This window comes from Mustela lutreola, chromosome 14 (genome assembly GCF_030435805.1).
Source record: "Mustela lutreola isolate mMusLut2 chromosome 14, mMusLut2.pri, whole genome shotgun sequence".
Taxonomy (NCBI): Eukaryota; Metazoa; Chordata; class Mammalia; order Carnivora; family Mustelidae; genus Mustela; species Mustela lutreola.
This window is the reverse complement of record NC_081303.1, coordinates 15172222-15194739: the sequence shown is the minus strand read 5'-3', so window position 1 is coordinate 15194739 and position 22518 is coordinate 15172222. Positions and strand designations below refer to the sequence as shown.

The window sequence follows — 22518 nt, the reverse complement described above, 5'->3', positions numbered from 1 at the left end:
AAGATCATTAAACTGACAAATTCTATTGTCATTATTGACAAAATTGACACATCTCTAGCAAGATTGGCAAAGAGAAAATGGCATAAATATCAGGAACAGAATATCACTTCACCTAACAACATCAAAAGAATAATACTACAAAAACTACGTTTTTAAGTTTAAAAATTTGGATAAAATGGACCATTTCCTCAAAAAACACAAGCTATCCCAACTCATCCAGTATGAAATAAATAATTTTAATAGCTATATGTCTATTTTAAAAATTAAATTTGTTATTTTTTAAAGACTTATTTATTTGAGAGAGAGAGAGTGCATGAGCAGGAGAAACAGGAGAGGGAGAGAATTTCAAGAAGGTTCCACACTGGGTGCAGAGCCCAACGTGGAGCTTTATCTCATGACCCACAAAATTATGGCAGTTCCCAATTCATTTCATAAAGCTAGTATGATCTCTGATACAAATACTAAAGAAAGAACAAAAATAGAATACAGCTGACCAATATCCCTCATGAACATAGACATAAAAATCCTCAATGAATTATTAGCAAATAAAATTTAGAAATATATAAAAAGAATTATATACCATGGTCTTGTAGGTTTTATTCCAAGGACACAAAGCTTATTCAAATATTTGAAAAGCAATCAATGTAACCCATCATATTAATAAGCTACTATTTTGTACAATTACATGTAAATCTACAATTACCTTAAAATAATTTTAAAAAGAAAGAACGAACCTGTCTTCACAAGGCAAACAGACGATATAAGTCTACCTACTACAGTAGTTCTTACCTGCTGCCTTAGAAATATCTAGAGTTTATTAAAAGTAAATTTCCTTAGGCGCACATCAGACATGGATCTAATAGGATTAATTTCAAGGTTCTCAGCATAAACCTCAAAAACTCTGGACTCTACCAGCTTCTCTGCCCTCTTGCGTGCTTCTTAAAGTCTCACATTTTCTTTCTTTCATTTTTTCTTAAAGACTATTTATTTATCAGACAGACAGAGAGAGAATGAGTACAAGCACAGGAGTGCCAGGCAGAGGGAGAAGCAGACTCCCTGCTAAGCAGGGATCCCAATGCATGGCTCGATCCCCAGACCCTGGGATTAGGACCTGAGCAGAAGGCAGATGCTTAACCAACTGAGCCACCCAGGTGTCCCAGCTTCTTTTAAAGCTCCATTACTTAGTCTCCTCTTATATGTGTCAAGTGCCATATATACATGATCTTTATTCTTCCCCACCCTCTTAGTGACTTGCCCAAGTCACTTTGCTGGGAAAACATGCAGTCTGGATTTCACCCCACATCTGCCCAACTCTAAAAGAACTTACTAATTCAATTGCATCAATACTGTCTAGTATGTATTAATGAGGTTCATTACTAACATTTCAAAAATTTTAGTGTTGAAGTATTGCATGAAAAAAATTTCCAAAGAACTGTATGATAAAATGTAGGTTTTCAACAACACTTGAGAAGTCCAGTACCTTGGTTGATGCCTGGTCATATTGCGCTGTTGATCTCACCAGTTCATCCCTATTTTTATTCAGAATTTTCTCTTTTTCAACTAATTCTGCTTTTGCTTTCTCCAGTTGGAGTTGGAGTTCTTGACATTTATTTGCTTGGCCTTTCATTTCTTTCTCTTGTCCTTGCAGATGTAGTTCCAACTCACTAATCTTGTTCCTTAGGTCTTAAATGACATACAAAAGCCACAATTTAATTAATACATAATTTTGACAAATTTATATAGCTCAATTCAGAATGTATCATTTATGTTATTACTCTGCTCTGAAATCTTTGGTGGGATAAATATAAATTCACACTAAACACAGAAACTACTTTAATCGGATTTAATTCAATGGTTAGTCTCTATTGTCATTTGTATTCAAGGATCCCATAGGAAGCAGGTGAAACAAATTTTCCAATGTTTTCAGAGAAACTTGAGAAAGAAAATGGTTTTCTAAAGTCATGAAGAGTGCCTTATCGAGGCTGAAAAAATTGTATCCCATAGGATACTCCACATTGAAATTACTACTTGGTTTTATACGCTGGCAAACTAGTATTTGTTTTGTGCCCATGTCAATGCAAAAAGTGCCAAGCAGTGCAAAATTCACCTTCCTGTATTCTCCGGCAGTTTTACCTCCAGTAAAGATCAAGACAGTGTGAGCCTCCTATACTGCCAAAATTAACAATAAATTTTTCCCCCCTACATACATATAATACTGGTTCCAATGGTATTGGCAGTTTGACAATTCTCACCAGCAAATACTGAAGGTGATTTGCAATATACTATAGCACGGAAAATTATCTTCTGCACAGTAGATTCCAAAACACCACCTGGTGCCCTTGGCTGTCAGCTGTGGGGTGATACTCCAGCCAAAGTTACAGGTTGGTTCCTACATGGACAACCTGGCAGTACAGAGCAAAGCTGCCCACAAACATGGGCCACACCTCTGGCCAAAGCTGGCCAGACCCCAGGCTTGCTCCATGGGCCACGAGAGAAGCCCAAAGAGAAGAATGGCGCAGGGCTACTGTAACTGACCTACTCACCCTACTTCTAGAAAGACAAAGCCACTCAAAACTACTTTTGAAGGTTTCCAGGTACCAGGTTTCTAGTACAAATAAACGTACGTTCCAGAACTATGGTATCTTGTATCCTCCAAGCAGTATTTCACATCACCAGATTGAGATGTTGAGTTTTGATATAACTAACAGAACACACAAGCACCTTCTAGGACTATAAACGTCTGAAATCACCTTGGAAATCATCTCAGAAAAATTTAATTTCAACTTAATTTAGCTCACAAAGTTACCTTGATTCTGGGCTTTTAATTGGTCCAAAAGGTGAGAATTGCTCGAATTATCACAGAAACTGCCATTAGCATCTCTTTTCCCTGTTTGCAAAGTTGATCTACTTGGAGTCACCTCTTGTTCCCCAGAGAAGTGAGATGCAGAGAACTCTCTCCTAATCGGAGTTTTTAGTGCATTCGATGAAAGCCGAGTTGGGGTCTTTTCTTGTTGCCACGAGAATACGGACGAGGAAGCCTGATGTCGTGCAATGTCCCTGTGATTCATTGTGCTTTGGGGAACAGCCTGACTCGTTTTCTGTAAAGACAGAAACTCTTTAGGGCCCCTTAAACATCTCAATATTCAAGGTTATTTATTTTCAGGTAGAGCATAAGGACATAATGCCAAGAAGTTACCACTTCCACTACATACCAAGAAAGAATGTTCATCAAGTCAAGGGAACCATAAGGTTGCAATATCCAGGGAAGGAACTGTCTCATGGTTACACTTTAGCACTGAAGGCTTAAGGCAGTAGTATTTGAGTCCCAATCTATTAAAATGGGCTCAGTTTTTATATTTATTCTGGATCTCTCATACACTCTATTAAAAACAAGTGAGTATTCGCTACCATTTTGAGTTCTGAAATTCGGTGTCCTTGGCCTATCCTTGGTCACCTCCTCCCCTAGCTTTGCACAAAGAGGATCAAAACTAAATATTAACCTAAAGAATTCTTTCAAGAATCTCACTTTCCACCATACCACTCCCAAAAAATGTCATACAAGGTGTTTTATGTAACACACATTTGTGGATTTGCAATTGCTCTGAATTCCTTATTTTTTTAATTCAAGTATAGTTAACATACAGCGTTATATTAGTTTCAAGTGTACAATAATTCAACAAGTCTGTAGATTTCTCAGTCCTCATCAAATAATCCCCCTTATCTCCTTCTTTTCTCTTTACCTCCATTCTGACTAATATCAAGACATGATTATAGATGTTGCATTAATCTTTTTCTTAAAGATTTTATTTATTTATTTGACAGAGAGAGACACAACGAAGGAGGGAACACAAGCAGGGGAAGTGAGAGAGGGCGGAGCAGGCTTCTTGTTCAGCAGAGATCCCAATGCGGGGCTCGATCTTAGGACCCTAGGATCATAACCTGAGCTAAAGGCAGACATTTAACAAATGAGCCACCCAGGTGCCCCGGTGCATTAAATTTTTTATAGCAAAATCTTTTCTTTGCCACACAGAGAGGTTTCGTGTTTGCAGACTCAAATTTCTCCACCAAGAAAACTATGGGAATCGATGTCAGAAGGAAAGTGGGCACCAATGACTGAACTGATCACCAAACACATGATGTTTCTAAGACAAACCAGAGAATTACTATTTAATTTGTACTCCTCCGTGAGAACCAATACTTTTGCTACATATCAGAATCCTGGTGATCTCCAAACAAGGGTTAAAAGCATGAGAATAATTAAAGGATCAAGCTCTCGTAGGTACTTTGTGATCCTCAGTACATAAGTATCTACTTAGAATTCCAGGCTTAAGCTGTTTGAATTGTCCCATTTCAGCGAGTTCTTATGGTTACACAAATACATAAAGTACAAAACTGGGATTTAGGTTGTTTTTCTGCCCCCAGCCCCTTTTCTGTAGCAAGTAACATCACACAAGCAGAAATGCTAAAGGTAAATTGTACAGATACCAGGTATATTTGGGTCAGTCCCTAAACTAGAAGCAGGGGTTTTTGAAACCTGCATTTTGTTTCTTTTGCTGACATTCAAACAAACCTCATGACCCACCCCTCTGCCTATTTACCCGTACCAAAATGGAGCTTAAAATTTGAGTCTCTGTAACTTACGTAACAGAATTGGGGAGATTATCTTGATAATTCTCTCCTCTAAATAAATATTTCATAGATAATGACCCTTAAACCCCATGTCCCTCGTGGCAATCAGTACATTCCATAAGGACTGAATGGGAAGCAGCCAAGGGCCTCCAGGTGATAAAGCCAGCCGGTGAATGTCTAGAATGGCTCTGGTCCTCTCCTCTCCTTACCATTATGTCTCCATAGGGAAATAATTAGATGGCTGCAATTTCTGTAGAATTTGATGAACATCTATTGTCAAGGGATAAACTGATCTCCTCACACTACTTTTTGCTTCTACTTGCTTTTAAAACCAATAAGTAATTATAACTAATGTAATCATCCAGGAACTTTACCTTCTCAATCTAAGAAAAATGTGTCAAGCTCTACGTGAACCAGATTTTTCTCTAACCTTGGACTCCTGCATATCAAAGTACTTGTTCAACTACATACTCCACTGAGAAGACCCATCATTAACTTACTTTAGCTTGCAAGGCTTTAACCTCTGCCTCTAATCTTTTTCGTTCTTCAACCTCCTTATTATATTTTTCTTTTAGATCTTCATACTTGGAACCTAAACAAAGACAATGAGATACAGTTTTACTTTGGTCACTGATTTTGTAAAGGAATTCACAGGTCAACAATCATCGTAATAGTTTAGAAATGAATATTGTAGTACACGAAGTGAACAGATGCTGGGTTTGAATATTCTGAACCTGAATTTTTTTAAAAACACACTATAGGCTAAAATGAAAAGTTTAAAGGCTTAAGTGGGTAGTTCCACTACACAGATACACAAGTGGATATGTGGGCCATTAATGCCCAAATTAAAAGGTTTATTTTTTTTAATGCCCAAGTTAAAAGTTGAATTCAAAGATGAATTATGTGATTTCTTTGGCAAAATTAAAATCCCAGTAAAAGAGCAATGAGGGGAAATAATCCTTACCACTATAATACTGACTTGGTGTCAGTGGAGTTGCAAAGATTTTTTGTGGTGTCGTGGATGGATGCAGAGAGACATCTGCAGCCTGTGCAGCTTGTTGGCTTCTTTCAAGTTCAGATTTACACCTGTTAGGAAAGGACCCAAGAAGATGCAAATCAGAGCAAATGCTGCCAAACACTAGCACCACCTGTTCCCAGAGAGTAATAAACTTACAAAAACCCCACCCTCTGAGAATTCTTACCACTTCCTTGGTCCAATAGACATTTCATAAGAACTAACTTATGGGACAGACCCAAACTCAGTTCCCCCTCTTCAAAGGAACTCAGTCTGGTTAGGGAAACAAAAATATAAACTTAAAATTGCAATATTACAAAAGCTACAGTGAAGGTCTGTAATGACACTATGGTTATAGAGTTGGGAGGTTGGGAATGTACTCTGAGCAAATTTTTTACTCCAAGTCAACGAAAGACCCAGGAATATTTAAAAACAAACAAACAACAACCCCAAAAAAACCCCAGAACTTCAGAAGCATAGGAAGAAATTGGCATCACTGAAGCATTGATTCAAATCACAAAATTGAATGACATCACTTGTGATATTAAGTCATTAAAAAAACATAAACTTGCCATGTATTTTATGACATTAAAAAAAAAAACCAGAGACACAAAGGGGTGCATGGGTGGCTCAGGGGGTTAAAGCCTCTGCTTTCAGCCCAGGTCAAGATCCCAGAGCCCTGGGATCGAGACCCACATCAGGCTCTCTGCTGAGCAGGGAGCCTGTTTCCCTCCCACTCTCTCTCTGCCTGCCTCTCTGTCTTCTTGTGATATCTGTCTGTTAAATAAATAAAATCTTTAAAAACAGAGACACAAAAATCAAGTTAACATAATGCATCTAGAGAAAACAGGGCTAGAGAAAGTCACAAAGAAATGGGAAAAGTAAGCTATATATTGTATATATGCACAGAATATTTCTATCACTTAAGTTCTGAACACCTTTCAGAATCAAACAACCTAAGTTAGGAGGACTCAATTCTCACAAATCTATAATGTCTCTGATTTTAGCTCAAATCAAGAAATGAAATGAACACTCCATAGAAGAGCTAATGATGCGCAGCAGTCTCTTTCTCATGGACATGTCTCTCAAAACAAGGAATGAGGAAAGTGCCCCAGTGCCCCAGCCCCACTCAGATCCAACCTCAATGTGGGAGGAAAAATCAATGTCTGGGCTAAAAAGGACTGCTCTACAAATCAAATCATCAGATTTAAGCTCCTGGTAAGTAACAGCACTGTCCAATAGAAAGGTTCTACTAACATGTAAAGAGTAACAAGAAACAAATGAATTTAATCTTAGTATTTTATTTAACTCTATATTTTTAAAATATCATCCTTTCAACTTGCAGTCAACACTAAAATTATTGAGATATTTTACATTTTTTTCTATTTAACCTTCAGAATTTGGTATGCATTGCATACTTATAGCACATCTCAATTTGATTTTTTTTTTTTTTTTTTTTAGGATTTTATTTGAGAGAGAGAGAGAACACAAGCAGGAGAGGGGACAGAAAGAGGGAGAAGCAGACTCCCTGCTGAGCAGGGAGCCCAATGCAAGACTTGATCCCAGGACCCTGGTATCATGACCTGAATTGAAGGTTGAAGGTAGCTGCTTAACCGACTGAGCCACGCAGGCACCCTGTCACATCTCAATTTGTAATAGCCACATTTCAAGCACATAACAGTCACATGTAGCCAGCAGCCACCATGATGAATGGTGTAGGTCTACAGACTACCAAAGGTGTGACAAATTTGGTGATTTTAGAGACGAATTTTAAAAAACCTTGTAGACTCAGTGTTTCTTTTTCCTCACAAATTCACATTTCATCCCCCTCTATCTATCCTTTCATTAGAAAAAAAACAAGTGTATTTATTTAAAATATAAAACTATACCCTGCTTTATTCCTATAAGCCTTTATTTCTCCTGTTTCCTATAAAGAAAAAAACTGCCTCCAAAAACAACACGAAATTAAGCATCTTTCTACTTGGTTTAACTATGAGATTGTCAATACTCAACAGTTTTTGACCAACATTTCCAATAGTCCAGACTAACTTGTTTGAGACCTTCCAGAAACCTGATCAGTGGCCACTGTTGGAGAAGGTAAGTTTCAGCCTGCACTTGAAGGTTACCAGTGGGAATTTGAATACACTCAAAAGTTGTTGTAGTTTATAGCTTTTATATTCTGGAAAACTGTATTCTTAATAGTTTTTACAGTTTGAGGTTTATAGAGTTTGTAAATGTTTATAAACATCTATACCTACATCACTGGTAATAAAAATACTTCTAAACTAAATGTGCTATCCTAGCCCCAACTATAACAACTGATAATAATAAAGCTAACACTTAACCAAGTTGCCAGGTATCCCACACAACCCTGTACTTTGTATCTACAAGTCTTCCCACCAAATGTCACTTTGCAATATAGACATGTATACAAAAATGTTTACCTAAAATGTTAAAAATACAAACATTTCTGTCTAAATTATTAAAGCCAGTATTTCTAGGGAGCCTGGGTGGCTCAGCCAGTTAAGCAACTGACTCTTGGTTTCCACTCAGGTCATGATCCCTGGGTCAAGGGATCGAATCCACATGGGGCACAACACTCGGCGGGGAGCCTGCTTGAGATTCTTTCCCTCTCTCTGCCTCTCCCTCAGCTTGCTCTTTCTCTCTCTCAAATAAATAAATAATATCTTTAAAAATAAATAAAAAGAAAACCAGTATTTTTAAAACCAGCAGCCAAAATATGCTTTCAAAGAAAACTATTCTGGCATTCATAAAGTAAACTTCCTACTTCCTTGGCATCTGTTTTCCAAAAACAACTACTTATCTCTCACTTTTTCATTTGACAAATATTTGAGGGCCTGCCAGGTGCGTGGGGAACGCGGATAAGACTGACCAGGTCCCTATTCTCATGGAGTCTGGTATGGCAGACAGTAAACAAGAAAACGAAAAAATTCAATGAGATAGAAGTTATTTATCATTCTAACATACAACTTATAAGAGAGCCATCTGCCTATGTGGGTAGGAACCAAAATTAGGAAGATATTTCTGTGTACCTAATTATCTTCACAGGAAAACAGGAGTAATTTTAAAGTGCTTTAACTTGCAAAAATTTATTCGAGAGGTAAGTAGAATTAAGATTATTGCAGCTATGTTAGGAAAAAAAATTCTTGGGATCATGATATTTATTAATCAGCCAGGGAATCAGGGTAAAAATTGTATTAGGTCACGCATCCTCTGCAAAGATACATTGAGAAAGGCACATCGCTCCTTCTGTGGTCTTCTCACCCAAAACTCATAACCTCAATCTGACCCAGTGGTTCTCAATCCAGGATGATTTTACCTCCCCAAAGGCATCTGGCGATGCCTGGAGACGTGTTTGATTATCAAAACAGGCAGGTAGAGGAGGTGTTACTGGCATCTAGTGGGTAGAGGCCAGAAATGCGGTTAGGTATCCCACAATGCACAAGACAGCTTTCCTCAGCAAAGGACCATCCAGTCCTGGATGTGAATTGTGCCGCTGCTGAAAAACTGTGATCTCGTCAGTGAAAAAACAGCCAACAGGCCTAAACTGCAGACTGCTCTACAATAGAGCAGACTCTATTAGACTCTATCAGATTCTTCAACAATTTCAACAACATAAACAACAAGAAACTGTCACAGCTTAGAAAGAGACTAAGAAAATATCAACTAAATATAATGTACAATCCTAGATCCGAGTCTGGAACAGAGACAGCTCGTGACTGGAAAAACCAGTGACATTCTAATAAAGTCCGTAGTTTAGTTAATAGTACTGAATCAATGTTCATTTCTGGTTTGGTCTTACACTTTGGTTATGTAAGATGTTAACAACTGTTTCTGTAAATCTAAAGTTATTTCAAAATGAAAATTTTTTTTATTTTTAAACTTCTGGGTGTGTATTAGCAGAATCAACAATGGGACAATCTGCTAACATCCACTTTGCTTTCCGCCTGTATTACTCTTTGATATTTTGACAAATCTCCACTATTACAGTAAGAAAATACCATTTATAAGCTAGCGTATTTTGGTCCCACTGAATTTATTTTGATTAATGTCTCAAATTGTTTGAGGATTTTTTTTAATGGAAAAGAAGTCATAAGCACCATTTTTTATTGCTTAAGCTGGCAAACTGGTTATTTAATGCTTAAGATGGAAGATGGGGACCTCAGGAGGAAACTCTTCTTGAGTACACTTCCTTCCCTCTCCAGCCTAGATATCACGGCACACGATTTGAACCACCCTCTTCTCAGCACCCTCCATCATTCCACCGTCTTTCATCCTATTACCCTGGCTAAAAACAACCCTAAGTCAATCCTCCTGCTCACATTCTCAGCATTTACAACCCAGATGCTAAAAGGAGGTGGAGTGGGGGAGGGCGGGGGGCAAACAACTCTATAGACGGGTCCTGTTATAAATTCCTGGTCTCCAACCTCAACTGGGCCCTCAGTGCTCCTAGGTTTTTTGAAATTCCCTAGTTCTTTTTTTTTTTTAATTTTTTAAATATTTTATTTATTTGATAGACAGAGATTACAAGTAGGTAGAGAGGCAGGCAGAGACAGAGGAGGAAGCAGGTTCCCCGCTGAGCAGAGAGCCCGATGCGGGGCTTGATCCCAGGACCCTGAGACCATGACTGAGCTGAAGGCAGAGGCTTTAACCCACTGAGCCACCCAGGTGCCCCTGAAATTCCCTCGTTCTGTCTCATTATCTACAATAGCTTTTCCACTCAGAGGAAAAAACATAAGCCATCAGTATTAGCCATGCTTAACTCCCCTCCATCTTCTAGTACTCGCTATTGGGAGATGTGGTATTATTTAATATTATATCATCCAGTAACAAACACAGCATCTGGCCCATGAAGCAGCTTAATAAATATATCTTGAGTGAATAAATGAATAAGCGAGAAGCCATTTAATGAATATACGTACTACTGAGCCAGGCAATGATAGGACTGAAGTACAGAAGAATTAATTCCTCTCAAGTCATTGTTTATTTCATTGCAAAAATGATTGCAACGTAAAATTACATCATCAAAGGAAAAGATAAAGGATCCAATGAACACATATAAAGGATATCCACATTAATACCACTCAAAAATAATTACCTTTTCAGTTCCTGTTCTAATTTTTCTATTTGTTTTTTGCTGGAGTTCAGCTGCCCTTCTTGGAAATTCACTTGTGACTCCTTGACTTGAAGTTCATGAGAAATTTTCTGCTTGGTCTTCTCCAGATTCTCACATATTTCCATCAAGCTTTGGTTCTCCCTTTTGAGGTTTGCGCCCTCTGTTTTTTCATTCTCAACCTAACAGATCGTCCAGAAAGAAATAGATCTCGACTTTGGGAATTTATCAAGTATTTGTAAATCTGAATGCAACACCGAAGACTAATTATTTTGAGACGTATTTGCTGTAATCTACAGGTCAGTGTTTCTTCACAAACACAAAAAAATTTTTTTAAAGATTTATTTATTTGAGACAGAAAGAGAGAGAGCACGAGCACGGGTAGAGGGGCAGAGGGAAAGGGAGAAAAAGTCCAAGCAGATTCCATGCTGAGCCCGGAGACTGACAGGGGCTCGATATCACGACTCTGAGATCATGACCTGAGTGGAAACCAAGAGTGAGATGCTTAACTGATTGCACCGCCCAGGTTCCCCACGAACACAGCATATTTTAAATGACCTCACTTTGAAGCTTGTAGATAGAAAAGTTCTACAAAGTCAGGAATTACACTGTCTTTGGTCAGGGCTAAATGTACCCTTCCTGGAAAGGGAGGGTTTAATGTTCTTTCAAGTATAACAAACCAAAAATAAACCCTATAAATCTCCTTAGTAATTCATTTTAAAGTGTGGGGTGCCTGGGTGGCTCAGTCTGTTAAGTGTCTGCCTTTGGCTCAGGTCATGATCTCAGGGTCCTAGGATCGAGTCCTAGGTCAGGCTCTCTGCTTAGTGGGGAGTCTGCTTCTCCCTCTGCTCCTTCCCCTGACTTGTACGCTCTCTCCCCCACCCCCGCCCTCTCTCTCTCTCCCACCTAAGTAAATAAAATCTTAAAAAAAAAAAAGCTTGACCGCTGAACTAAGTTGTAAAAATTCTCCCACTAGCAAAGCCATTTTAGAAGCCATGACTGTACCACCAGCTTGTTGGCTAACGCAGAGGGAAGGAAGAAACACCGTTTTAGTTTTCACTTCCTAGCCCAGAAGAGAAGTAGTCCAGGAATACCATGGTGAAAAGCCCACCCTCAGGAAGCAATATCCATTTGGACCACAAAGCACCCTAATTCAGAGTCAGAGGATCTGGCCATGTTGGTACAGAATAGAAAAGCAATTTCCCACGTGTGGTCCCAAATGGAATTAATAAGAACTCAGCAGCCCTCGATATTAGCAGGAAAGGAAAAATGAGGGGCAGAGGCTGGAGAAAAAGGAGAGGGTCGGATTGCCACCCAAAGAGAGCGCTCATTTTTCTTGAAATTTTAGACCAAGATCAAACAATCCAAATACTGAGTGAACGGTTTTAAAAGCCAGCGTTTGGCTGATACCTTCTGTTTCTGCTTCTGCAGTGCGGCCTCGAGGGTCTCCAGCTGGAACTGCCTTTGCTGCCTCTCTTTCTTCAGTTTGTCCAGCTGGCCTTCCAGCTCTTGGATTTTCTGCAGAGCTCTGGTGGGCAGCCCCTCCTTCCATTCTTCCAAAGCCCAGCTCATGTTGCTCTCCTTTCTTTACTAGTCACACATTTAAAAATAAACTGGAAAGAATAAGCAGACTGTTGGTCTTACTGTAGGAAAAGGGACCAAAAAGTCTCAGAGACTAACGAGTCTCTAAGGAGTTTCAAAGCTTCACCTTTCAACAGATAAGGACGTATAACCTCTATCTTCTCCACCCCCTGAAAGGTGGCCACCAACAGTTCTGATTGCGAGGTACCCCAGATGCTCGTGTGGCTTCCCTGGCTCTGTTTTTCCTATTTCTCAGGTTTGACTTCTTAGCTACCTGCTTTCTACTGCTCACTTTGTTTTCATGATATAGAACAGGAGTACTCTGCTCTGGGGTTACAGGTGAAATACGTCCTGTAAACAAACAAGACTCATGGTAAGTTATTTTGCAAATGCTCTTCACCTCATTGCCATGCACACTTTGTCCCTCTTCCTCTGAGAAGCCTTTCCTAGGGAGGTCCCCAGTCTGACCATATCTCCTGGTCAGTGATGGCATAGGCCCCCCTACCTCTCCTTCCCAGCAACTATCATGTGTTGGATTATTGCAAGAATGAGCAAAGAGCGAATGACATATAAGTGCTAAAATCATTGCAAAATGTGGTAAAGCCATGCTCCAGATAGACTTTGATGTGGAAACTTGTATATAGCCTCAATAATTCAAATTTCAGCTCAACCACCTTCAAGATGTGTGACCTTGGGCAAGTTATTTAACTGCTCTGTGCCTCGGTTTCCTCATTTGTAAAGTGTGGATAATAGCGACGGTGACTTTCCAAAGGCTTATAACAGTCCTATATTTCCCAATAAGCATTCTGTACCTGTTAGTTATTATATTAATCCTCAAAAATACTTCATTTGTATATTTCAGCCACTAATACCAAGAAGGAAGTGGCTTACCTCCTTCACAGCCACATTTCCTAAAATTTAAAGGAGCTGGGAGAAAAGTATGTTAATTGTTCTTTATTCATTAGCCTCCGGAACTTAAAGAAACGCATTCATTTTCCAGCTAGTTGAGCAAGGTGAGAATCTGCTTTTTGACAAATGAAGTCCACGAACATTTTAGTGTCACTGTATCAATAAAACTTTTTATCAGAACTAATAAACGGTTGACAAAAGTACTAAGAATGATAAAAAGATGTTCAAAGATTAAAGAGACAGAGCAAAGTTCATGGGAAACATGGCTTAGCTATTAAGTCTTGAAAAGCAGTGTTTTCTCTGCCAGTTTAATTTTTTTTCTTTTTCCAGATCTCAATTCTTTGAACGCAGCATCTTAACCTCCACTGCCATTTGCCCAGAAACTGCTGGAAGAAATCTCATGCCTCTCCACCAACAAAGGACAATTTTACACTGTCACAATAGGCTTCTCCTGCCATTTCAATCCAGCTTGCTCATGCAGGGGTGGGAGTACCCTAGCCCAGCGGCACAAAAGAATAACTGTCCTAAACAGAGCTGCCAACCACTGCAATCATTACATCAAGATGCCATCATCAACAAAATATTAGAAGGATCAATTTAGGAAGATGATAGGGATGAGGAAAATAAACAGAAGGAAAACTAGCAAGTTGAATGCTTTTCTATTGCAAAGTCTAAGATACAGCTATAAAGAAGTAGTTAAAACAACCACCAGACCAAGCCAATTTTGATCAGATTAAAGCATCAACCATTCAGTCTGTAGGGAGCTACTGGGGCAAAGATCAAAAAGCGTAAATCTCCAGACTGACACCTAAGCAGCTGCAGGTATAAAGAAGGATGCGTAGATGAAGAAAAGCCCCGGGTGTCAAGGTTCCTGCAAGGAGGATTTTGCAGAAAACGCTCTTTCTATCTTAAATATGGGGAGGGCACTCCTTATGCCCTAATTATCCACCCCCGGCACTGGAGGCCCACTTTCGCGCTTTCCCTTTAAAAAGAGCTCCCATCTCCAAGAAACCCCAGTCGTCCCCTCTCGTGCCACGGCTGAGCCCGAAGGGTGGAAACCCTGCCTGCTCTCCTACGCAGAGCTCAGGGATAGGACTCGTCGTTTACTTATTTCTGGGTCTTCCTAACACAGCAGAGCCGGGCACTCAAGCGTGTCCAAAGAAATGTGGAAGGCAGGGGAAATGCTCTCGCGGATAGCAAGGGGCACACCAATGTGCCGCGCAGATCAAAATCCAAGCTTTTCTCTCCTCCAGGCAACAAAGGACCGACGCCCACATTTCAAAAAGGAGCCACTGGCTCTGGACCTAGACGGTTGCTAGGAAATATCTGCTAATCTCCAATTCATGTATCTTCCAGAGGAATGTGATCCCCCGAAGTGCGAGCTCAGGACCGAGCAGGGTCTGCGGACACTCGTGCGAGCACGGGCGCGGAAGAGCGCGGATAAGCCCTGAAGGCCTCGGCCGGGTGGATCCTCCAGTCCCTTGAGGTGGGAGGGGGCGGTCCGCTGGCCCCGGGGGCTCGGTTCCACCGGCATCCCTGCTCAGGAGCCCCGGGCGGAAGGCCAGCCCCCATCACACCCGCCGCCGACGCCACGACCCACGCAGGACACTCACCTTGCTGGCGGGGAGGGAAAGACGACCCCTCAGAGAGTCGGGCTCCCGGGGCAGGCTCCGCGGGCTTCCGCCCAGATTCCAATTCAAACTGCCCGCGACCGCCACCGGTTTTCGATTTGCCCGCTTCCGGGACGGACCAAACGCACCCTCCAAGCCTATTGGTCGTCGTAAGCAGAAATGGGCCAATCGGCTTCCGCGCACTCGGACTGCCGGCTCTGATTGGTTCTTTCGGACGGATTTAAAAATCAAGCTCTCACCACAGGGGGCCGGCGCTGGAGTTACGGTGTTTTTTTGTTGTCGTGGGAGGGCGAGACCACGTGCGTTCTCAGAGGCTGGGAGACGTTTTGAACCGCTGTTTCCGCAAAAGCCGGGGAACCCGCGGACCCGCGGGAAGGCGTGGTCTGTCGCCTACAACCGGCGGAATTATGCTGTCTGGCCAACTCTCCAGGTACCTGCTTACTAAACACACAGTTTAGGACATAGATGTGAGGTTCTCTGCTTGCGGGGCATTCTTCACCCACTATCATTCTTCTTCTTCTTCTTTTTTTTAAGATTTTATTTATTTATGTATTTGACAGAGAGATCCCAAGTAGGCAGAGAGGCAGGCAGAGAGGGGGAAGCAGGCTCCCTGCTGAGCAGAGATCCCGATGCGGGGCTCGATCCGAGGACCCCGAGATCATGACCTGAGCCCAGGGCAGAGGCTTTAACCCACTGAGCCACCCAGGCGTCCCCACGCACTGTCATTCTTTACAATTCTTTGAGGAAAGTATTTCCTTTTTATTTAAAAGTTAACTGAGGCACACAGACGCTCCCTCATTCGAAATTGAATCTGGAACATACAGGATCTCACTTTTAACCTCTTTGATTGATCATATTCTAAAGAGGTGATTCTGAACACTTGTGAGCTGGATTCCAGGACACCGCAGCCAGAAAAATCTCCAAAACTGGACGGAATCTCTCCTCATTTTGAAGCCCACTAATTTTGTGTGTATTTAGGTACTTGTTCTATTTCCCTATTCAGTTAAAACAAGCTTCCAAGGACAGGACCCAAACAATGAATTAAATTACTCTCTCTCTGATGCTGTTGTCTTCCGCAACAGATTCCAAGCTTTCCGTAACCCTCTCTCTACCTTTCGTTAGGTGGTTACTGCATTCTAGATAGTCCCTTACCTTTTCTGCTCATCTTTCAATACCCAGGTCCAGTGCCACTTTCTACATAAAACTTCACTGTTCTCACCCACCCCTTAAAAATAATTATTTCCTACATCTTTCCCAGAAATTGGTGTATACCTTGTATTTGTGTCTATTTCTCCTACAGTCTGGAAAATTCCTGTAGATTAAAATCTGTTTTAATTTACTTTTGTATCTCTGCTAACTGTCTAGTAACTTTGCACATAAAAAATAAGACCATCTTGGTCTGGAGAAAGGCCTTGTTACCCGCTATCCTTGTATCCCCCCAAAATGGGGAGGGAGCCAGTAGGTGAGAACTTTTACTGGACATTGCCATAATTAGTCTAGCATCTGGTTGTTCTGGGATTTGAACCAAATTCTGACTCCAAAACTAATCACAACTCCATTGCTTCCTAGGAGTAATTATTCAACTATTAGTTGCCTAAGGAAAACAGAACTAGAAAGACATGTAAGAGAGGATTTTCAAAGATTACGTTTGCAATCATTTATTCATTTCTTAGTAGACACCTATTGAGTGTCTACTAAGAGTGAAGTACAGGCTGTATAGCCAAGCCTGTACTTCAGTCATCTATAATAATCAGTAAAGAAATACATTGACTTCTTGGGGTGCCCAAGTGCCTCAGTCGTTAAGCATCTGCTTTCAGCTCAGGTCATGATCCCGGCGACCTGGGATCCAGCCCCACATCAGGTTCCCTGCTCAGAGCTGAGCCTGCTTCTCCCTCTCCCACTCCCCTTGCTTGTGTTCCTTCTCTCACTCTCTCTCTCTCTCTCTCTGCCAAATAAATAAATAAAATTTTTAAAAAATACATTGTCTTCTTAAACAGGGGAATCATGTGATGGAGATTATTTTGTGACTTCAGTTATGATTTCCTTCCCCTGCCTCTATTTTTAGGGGCTAAAGGGGGTGAATCCCATCCAACAAAATACAGATGTCTTCTAAGAGTCATTTTCAACTCCCTTGCTTCTCCTTTTAACGCCGCTCCCTCACTGAGTCAGTCTACTCTCTCTGGATTATTCATCCACCATCTGTACTTTCCGCCTATGAATCAGTGCCCTTGATTCTTTCTGTTTTTTCGTCTCCCACTTAGATCGCCGGGTCCATCACTTAAACCACTCTTCTGCTAGTATCCTCGACTCCCTTGGTTCTTGTTCTGTCTCCTCAAACATATGCATGCACCTGTCCAGACCCTGCCTAAAAGCACTGTTGCTCCAGAAAAGTGCTGAAGAAAAATCCCAGGACTGCACAGAGAGGAACCACTTAATTGTTTTTTTTTTTTTCTTAAAGATTTTATTTATTTATTTGACAGAGAGAGACAAGTAGGCAGAGAGGCAGGCAGAGAGAGAGAGGAGGAAGCAGGCTCCCTGCTGAGCAGAGAGCCCGATGCAGGACTCGATCCCAGGACCCTGAGATCATGACCTGAGCCGAAGGCAGCAGCGTAACCCACTGAGCCACCCAGGCGCCCCCACTTAATTGTTTTTTAAGACTTACTTGTTTGAGAGAGAGAGACAAGGAGCACAAGCTGGGGTGGGGGGAGGAACAGAGGGAGACATAGAACCCCAAGTTGGTTCCACACTGAGCATGGAACCAGATCTGGGGCTCAATCCCAGGACCTCAAGTTCATAACCTGAGCTGAAATCAGAAGTCCAACATTTAACCAACTGAACCACCCAGGCACCCCAATAGGAACCACTTGTATTAGATGACCTCTAACTGGCATCTCAGTGCTGCTCCACAGCCCTTTCTCCCAAGTCTAAAATTTCTCTAATCTCCTCCAACTACTATCTCTACTCTGGCTCTCAGAACATGACCACATCTCCCAGGTGGCAGAAAATGAAAGATGTCTGACAGGAACGCCTTCAACTGCCTGTCACCCACATCTACAAATTTGCCCAATTCTACACCCATTCCTCTCTCTACTTTTCCTGCTACAACCACAAGAAGCATATTAATGTTCTGGAGCCCCTGGTGTCTCAGAACTCCACTCTGAGTTGTAAACAAGAATCTTCCACTGCTCGTATCTTCCTCAGTTTTCCTCGTAGCACTTAACTGCTCAAATCTTTCCCTTTCAGAAGAAATACTATCTCAAGCTACATTCTGTCGAGCCATCTCTCTCATCACACTGCATTTCCTTTTTAGGCTTGGTTAAATAAGTTGCTATCCTCCTTTTAATCAATTATCCCCCTCCCCAAAACATGAAAGTTCTTTCTATAAATGAAATCTGTCTCTCTGAATCATGAAGACAATAAAACCTATTATTTGATGCCATACTTTATTTTTTTATGATTTCATAACAATGCTTCAGCTAAATGAAGACTTAAAATCATTTTACAATTTGACATGAATCTAATTACCAGCTTGTCTCTCTTTCTCTTGACTCTCTCAAGCGTTGGTTCCGTGAGGAAGGATTGCTATCTGGTTGGTTGCGCTGGTGGTTATAGTGGTTGTGACTTTGGTTTGTTGGTTCAGTTTGTTTTAGAGTCTACTGTTGTAGTTAGTACTAGGTGAAATATATTTTCCATCTTCTTATTTGCAACATTTCTGTGTCTGTATGCTTTAGATGCATTTCTTGCAAGCAGCCCATGATTTTCTTTTGTTTTTATCCATTTTGAAAATCTAGACCCTATTTTTTAATTTTTATTGAGATATAATTCATGTAAAATACACTAATTTTAGGTGTATAGTGCAATGAATTTTGAAAAATACATGCACCTCCTAGGCAACATCAAAATCAAAATGCAAATAATCCTTCACACTAGGTTTCCTTGTGCCCCTTTCCAGTTACCCGCTGCCTAAGAGTCCAAGACACACTCCAACCCACTGATCTGTTTTCTGTCACTATACATTAAATATATGTGTTTTTAGAGCTTCATGTAACTGGAATTACATAATGTATACTCTCATATCTGGCTTCTTTTGCTCAACATAATGTCTTTCTTTTTTTTCTTTTTTAAAAAATCTTATTTATTTGACAGAGAGAGATCAGAACTAGGCAGAGCAGCAGGCAGTGAGAGAGGGGGAAGCAGGCTCCCTGCTGAGCAGAGAGCCCGGTGTGGGGCTTGATCCCAGGACCCTGAGATCATGACCTGAGCCGAAGGCAGAGGCTTAACCCACTGAGCCACCCACATGCCCCAACATAACATTTTTGATACTCATCCTTATGGTATTTGTATTTACTTATCTTTTAACTTTTTAGTAATATACTTATCTTTTAACTTTTTAGTAATATGGCTCTGCATGGATATACAATTGGTTTATCCATTTTCTTGTTGATTGACTTTTGTATTGTTTCCTGTTTGGAACTTTTATGGATAAAGCTTCTATATTTTTGCATACAAGCTTTTGCATGAACATATGTTTTCATTTCTCCTATAAAATACATATAAGTGAAATTACTGCATCAAATAGTAAATGAATGCTTACCTTTTTAAGAAATGCCCAAAATCTTTCCCAAAGTGGTTGTGTATTTTACAGTGCCTGAGTGTTTGATTTTATTTGATCTGCATATTTCACCAGTACTTGGTATTGGCAGTCTAATTTATGCTAACATTCATGAATGTTAGCTAATGATGGATTTAATTTGAATTTCTCTGATGACTAATATGTTGGCCATTTTTGATGGGCTTATTACCTAGTTGTATGCCTCCTTTTGTGACATGTCTCAAAATACTTTGCCTATTTTTTTACTGAGTTGTTGGTCTTCTTCCTATGAATTCTCATATATTTTGGACACAAAGCCTTTGTCAGATACAAGTTTTGCAGACATTTTCCCCAAAGGTGGTGTTTGTCTTTTCAACTTCTTAATGCTGTCTTTTAAAAAGCATAAACTTTTGATTTTGGTAGAGTCAATTCAATTTTCGCTTTCATAAGTCATGGTTTTTTTGAGTCTTAGCTAAGAATGTTATATTCATCCATACCTATTTCCTTTTCTGCACACTACTGTAAGTGGATTTTTAAAATTTTTATTTTCTAGTATTATGTTGCTTGTATAAAGAAATCAATTTATTTTTATAAAATGACGTTCTATCTTGCAGACTTGCTAACCTGTCTTGTATTGGCTAAGACTGCCATAACAAAGCATCACAAAGTGGGTAGCTTAAACAACAGACACTTCTTAAAGCTAGAAGTCCAAAATCAATGTGTTGTCAGGATTGAATCCCTCTGAAGGCTATAAAGGAAGAATCAGTTCCAGGCCTTTCTTTTTGGCTTGTCTTCATGCTCACATGGCATTTTCCCTATATGCATGGCAATTCCAAATTCCCCTTTCTAGGAAGACTTCAGTCAGATAAAATTAGAACCCGCCTTCCTTCAGGCTGCTTTCATCAATGACCATAGACTGGATGGCTTCAATGACAGAAATTTATTTCTCACAATTCTGAAGCCTAGGAAGTTTGGAATCAGGTGTGCCAGCATGTTTAGGCTCGAGCAAGAGATCTCTTCCTCACCAGAGGACCATCTTCTTGCCTCCTTACACGGCAGAGCAGAGAGAAAGAGGAAGTTCTCTGGTATGTTTTCTTATAAAGGCACTAATACCATGCACAAAGGTCCCACCCTGATGGCCTGATCACCTCCCAAAGGCTCAACTCCGGATGCCATCACACTGAGCAGTTAGAGTGTCAACATATTAATTTGGGGAGGCCATAAACATTCAATCTACAACAGGACCCAACTGATGACCTCATTTTAACTCTGTAAAGACCTTTTCTCAAAATAAAGTCACAATCTGGGGTACTAGGAATTAGGGTTTCAACATTTGAATTGGCAAGTGGGGTGCAAGTTAACTTAGAACATCTCTTAATAGTTCTAGTAGTTTTTCTGTACATTACTATTTTCTACAGGTGTTCTCTGTGAATCAACATAGTTTTTATTTCTGGTCTACATGCTTTCTATTTATTCTGCATGCTTTCTTCTTCATTTCCGGTCTACATGCTTTCTATTTATTTTTCTTCCCTTCCTTATTCCACTGGTTATGATCTCAAGTATGATGTCAGATGGATATGAGAGTGGACTTCTTTTTTGTCTTTCTGATTTCAGAGGAAAATATGCAGTCTTTTACCATTACGTGTGATGATAGCTGTACATTTTTATAGATACCCTTTATCAGACTGAGGAGGTTTCTTTCATTTTTTTGACAGTTTTTATTATGGTTAGGTATTAGATTTTATAAAATTATTTTGCTGTCCTTATTGAGATGATCCTGTGGTAGTTCTCCTTTATTCAGATATTGTGGGGATTATGTTGTTTGATTTTCAAATGGTAAAATAACCTTGGATTATGTTATATGTGCCACTTGGTTATGGTATACTATTGTTTTGTGTATTGATGAATATTGCTAATATTTCTCAAATACTTTTGCAACTATGTATAGGAGAGATATTGGCTCATAGTTTTCCTTCTTGTTATATCATTTTTTTAAAGATTTTATTTTTAAGTAATCTCTATACCCAATGTGAGACCCGAACTTACAACCCTGGGATCAAGAGTTGCTCTGCTGTCCTGAGTAAACCAGGTGCCCCTATCTTGTCATATCATTAAGCATGATTAAAACCGGCCTGGTTGGGTTCTTGGGTGGCTCAGTCATTAAGCAACTGCCTTCGGCTCAGGTCATGACCTCCGGGTCCTGGGATTAAGCCCAAAACTGGGCTTTTCCCTCTCTCACTCCCCCTGCTTGTGTTCCCTCTCTCGCTGTGTCTCTCTCAAATAAATAAATAAAACCTTAAAAAAAAACAAAACTGGCTTTTTTTTTGGAAGTTTGGATCCCTGGTTTTGGGATCAAGTTAAATCTGGCCCCATAAAATTAGTTGAGAAACATTTCCTCCTCATTTCTATCAGGAAGAGTTTATATAGAATTTGTATTATTTATTCTTTCATGTTTGGGCCTGGAATTTTCTCTATGCAGGTTTCTAAATAGGAATTAAAATTTTTAATTGAAAAGAGGTTTTTAAATTTTTACTTTATTCAATTTCAGTAGTTTGTGTCTTTTAAGGAATTTTTCTTTTTCGTATAGGTTGGCAAAATTACTGAAACGTAGTTTTTTGAAATTTTCTATTATCATTCCTTTAGTGGCCTTATTGTATGTAATTACCTTTTTCCTTTCATTTTGGATGCTAATAATTTATGTTCTCTCCACCACCCTCAATCTAATCAATCTAGCTTGAATTTTATTGATATTATTGATCTTTTCAAAAAACCAGCTTTTGATTTGATTTTTTTCTCTAATATTTGTCCATTTTCTGTTTCATTGATTTCTGCTTGTATCTTTATATTTACCTTAAATTTAATTTTCTTTTATTAGTTGCTTAAAGTGAGAGTTTAGACAACCGATTCTAGACCATTCTTCCTTTGCTAACATAAGAATTTAAAGTTTGTGTTAACTTTACCTGATGACACAATTTTTTTCATTTAAATTCAGTTAATTAACATATAGTGTATTATTAGTTTCAGAGGT

At 39.9% G+C, this 22518-nt stretch overlaps 1 protein-coding gene across 3 annotated transcripts in view; it reads right to left on the bottom strand.

Annotated features, from left to right (window-relative positions):
* Positions 1-15006, bottom strand: part of CENPF (centromere protein F) — a 61665-nt gene extending 46659 nt beyond the window's left edge. For 2 of the 3 annotated variants that reach the window (XM_059146045.1, XM_059146048.1), the window contains exons 1-7: positions 14882-15006; positions 12189-12391; positions 10764-10960; positions 5594-5715; positions 5130-5221; positions 2807-3098; positions 1481-1683 (exon numbers count right to left, since the gene is read on the bottom strand). In XM_059146045.1, coding sequence (XP_059002028.1) covers positions 1481-1683; positions 2807-3098; positions 5130-5221; positions 5594-5715; positions 10764-10960; positions 12189-12350 — 1068 coding nt within the window. In that variant the 5' untranslated portion in view covers positions 12351-12391; positions 14882-15006. The remainder of the gene's footprint in view (positions 1-1480; positions 1684-2806; positions 3099-5129; positions 5222-5593; positions 5716-10763; positions 10961-12188; positions 12392-14881) is intronic. The other variant, XM_059146047.1, reaches the window with a different exon arrangement.
* Between the last annotated feature and the right edge of the window lie 7512 nt (positions 15007-22518).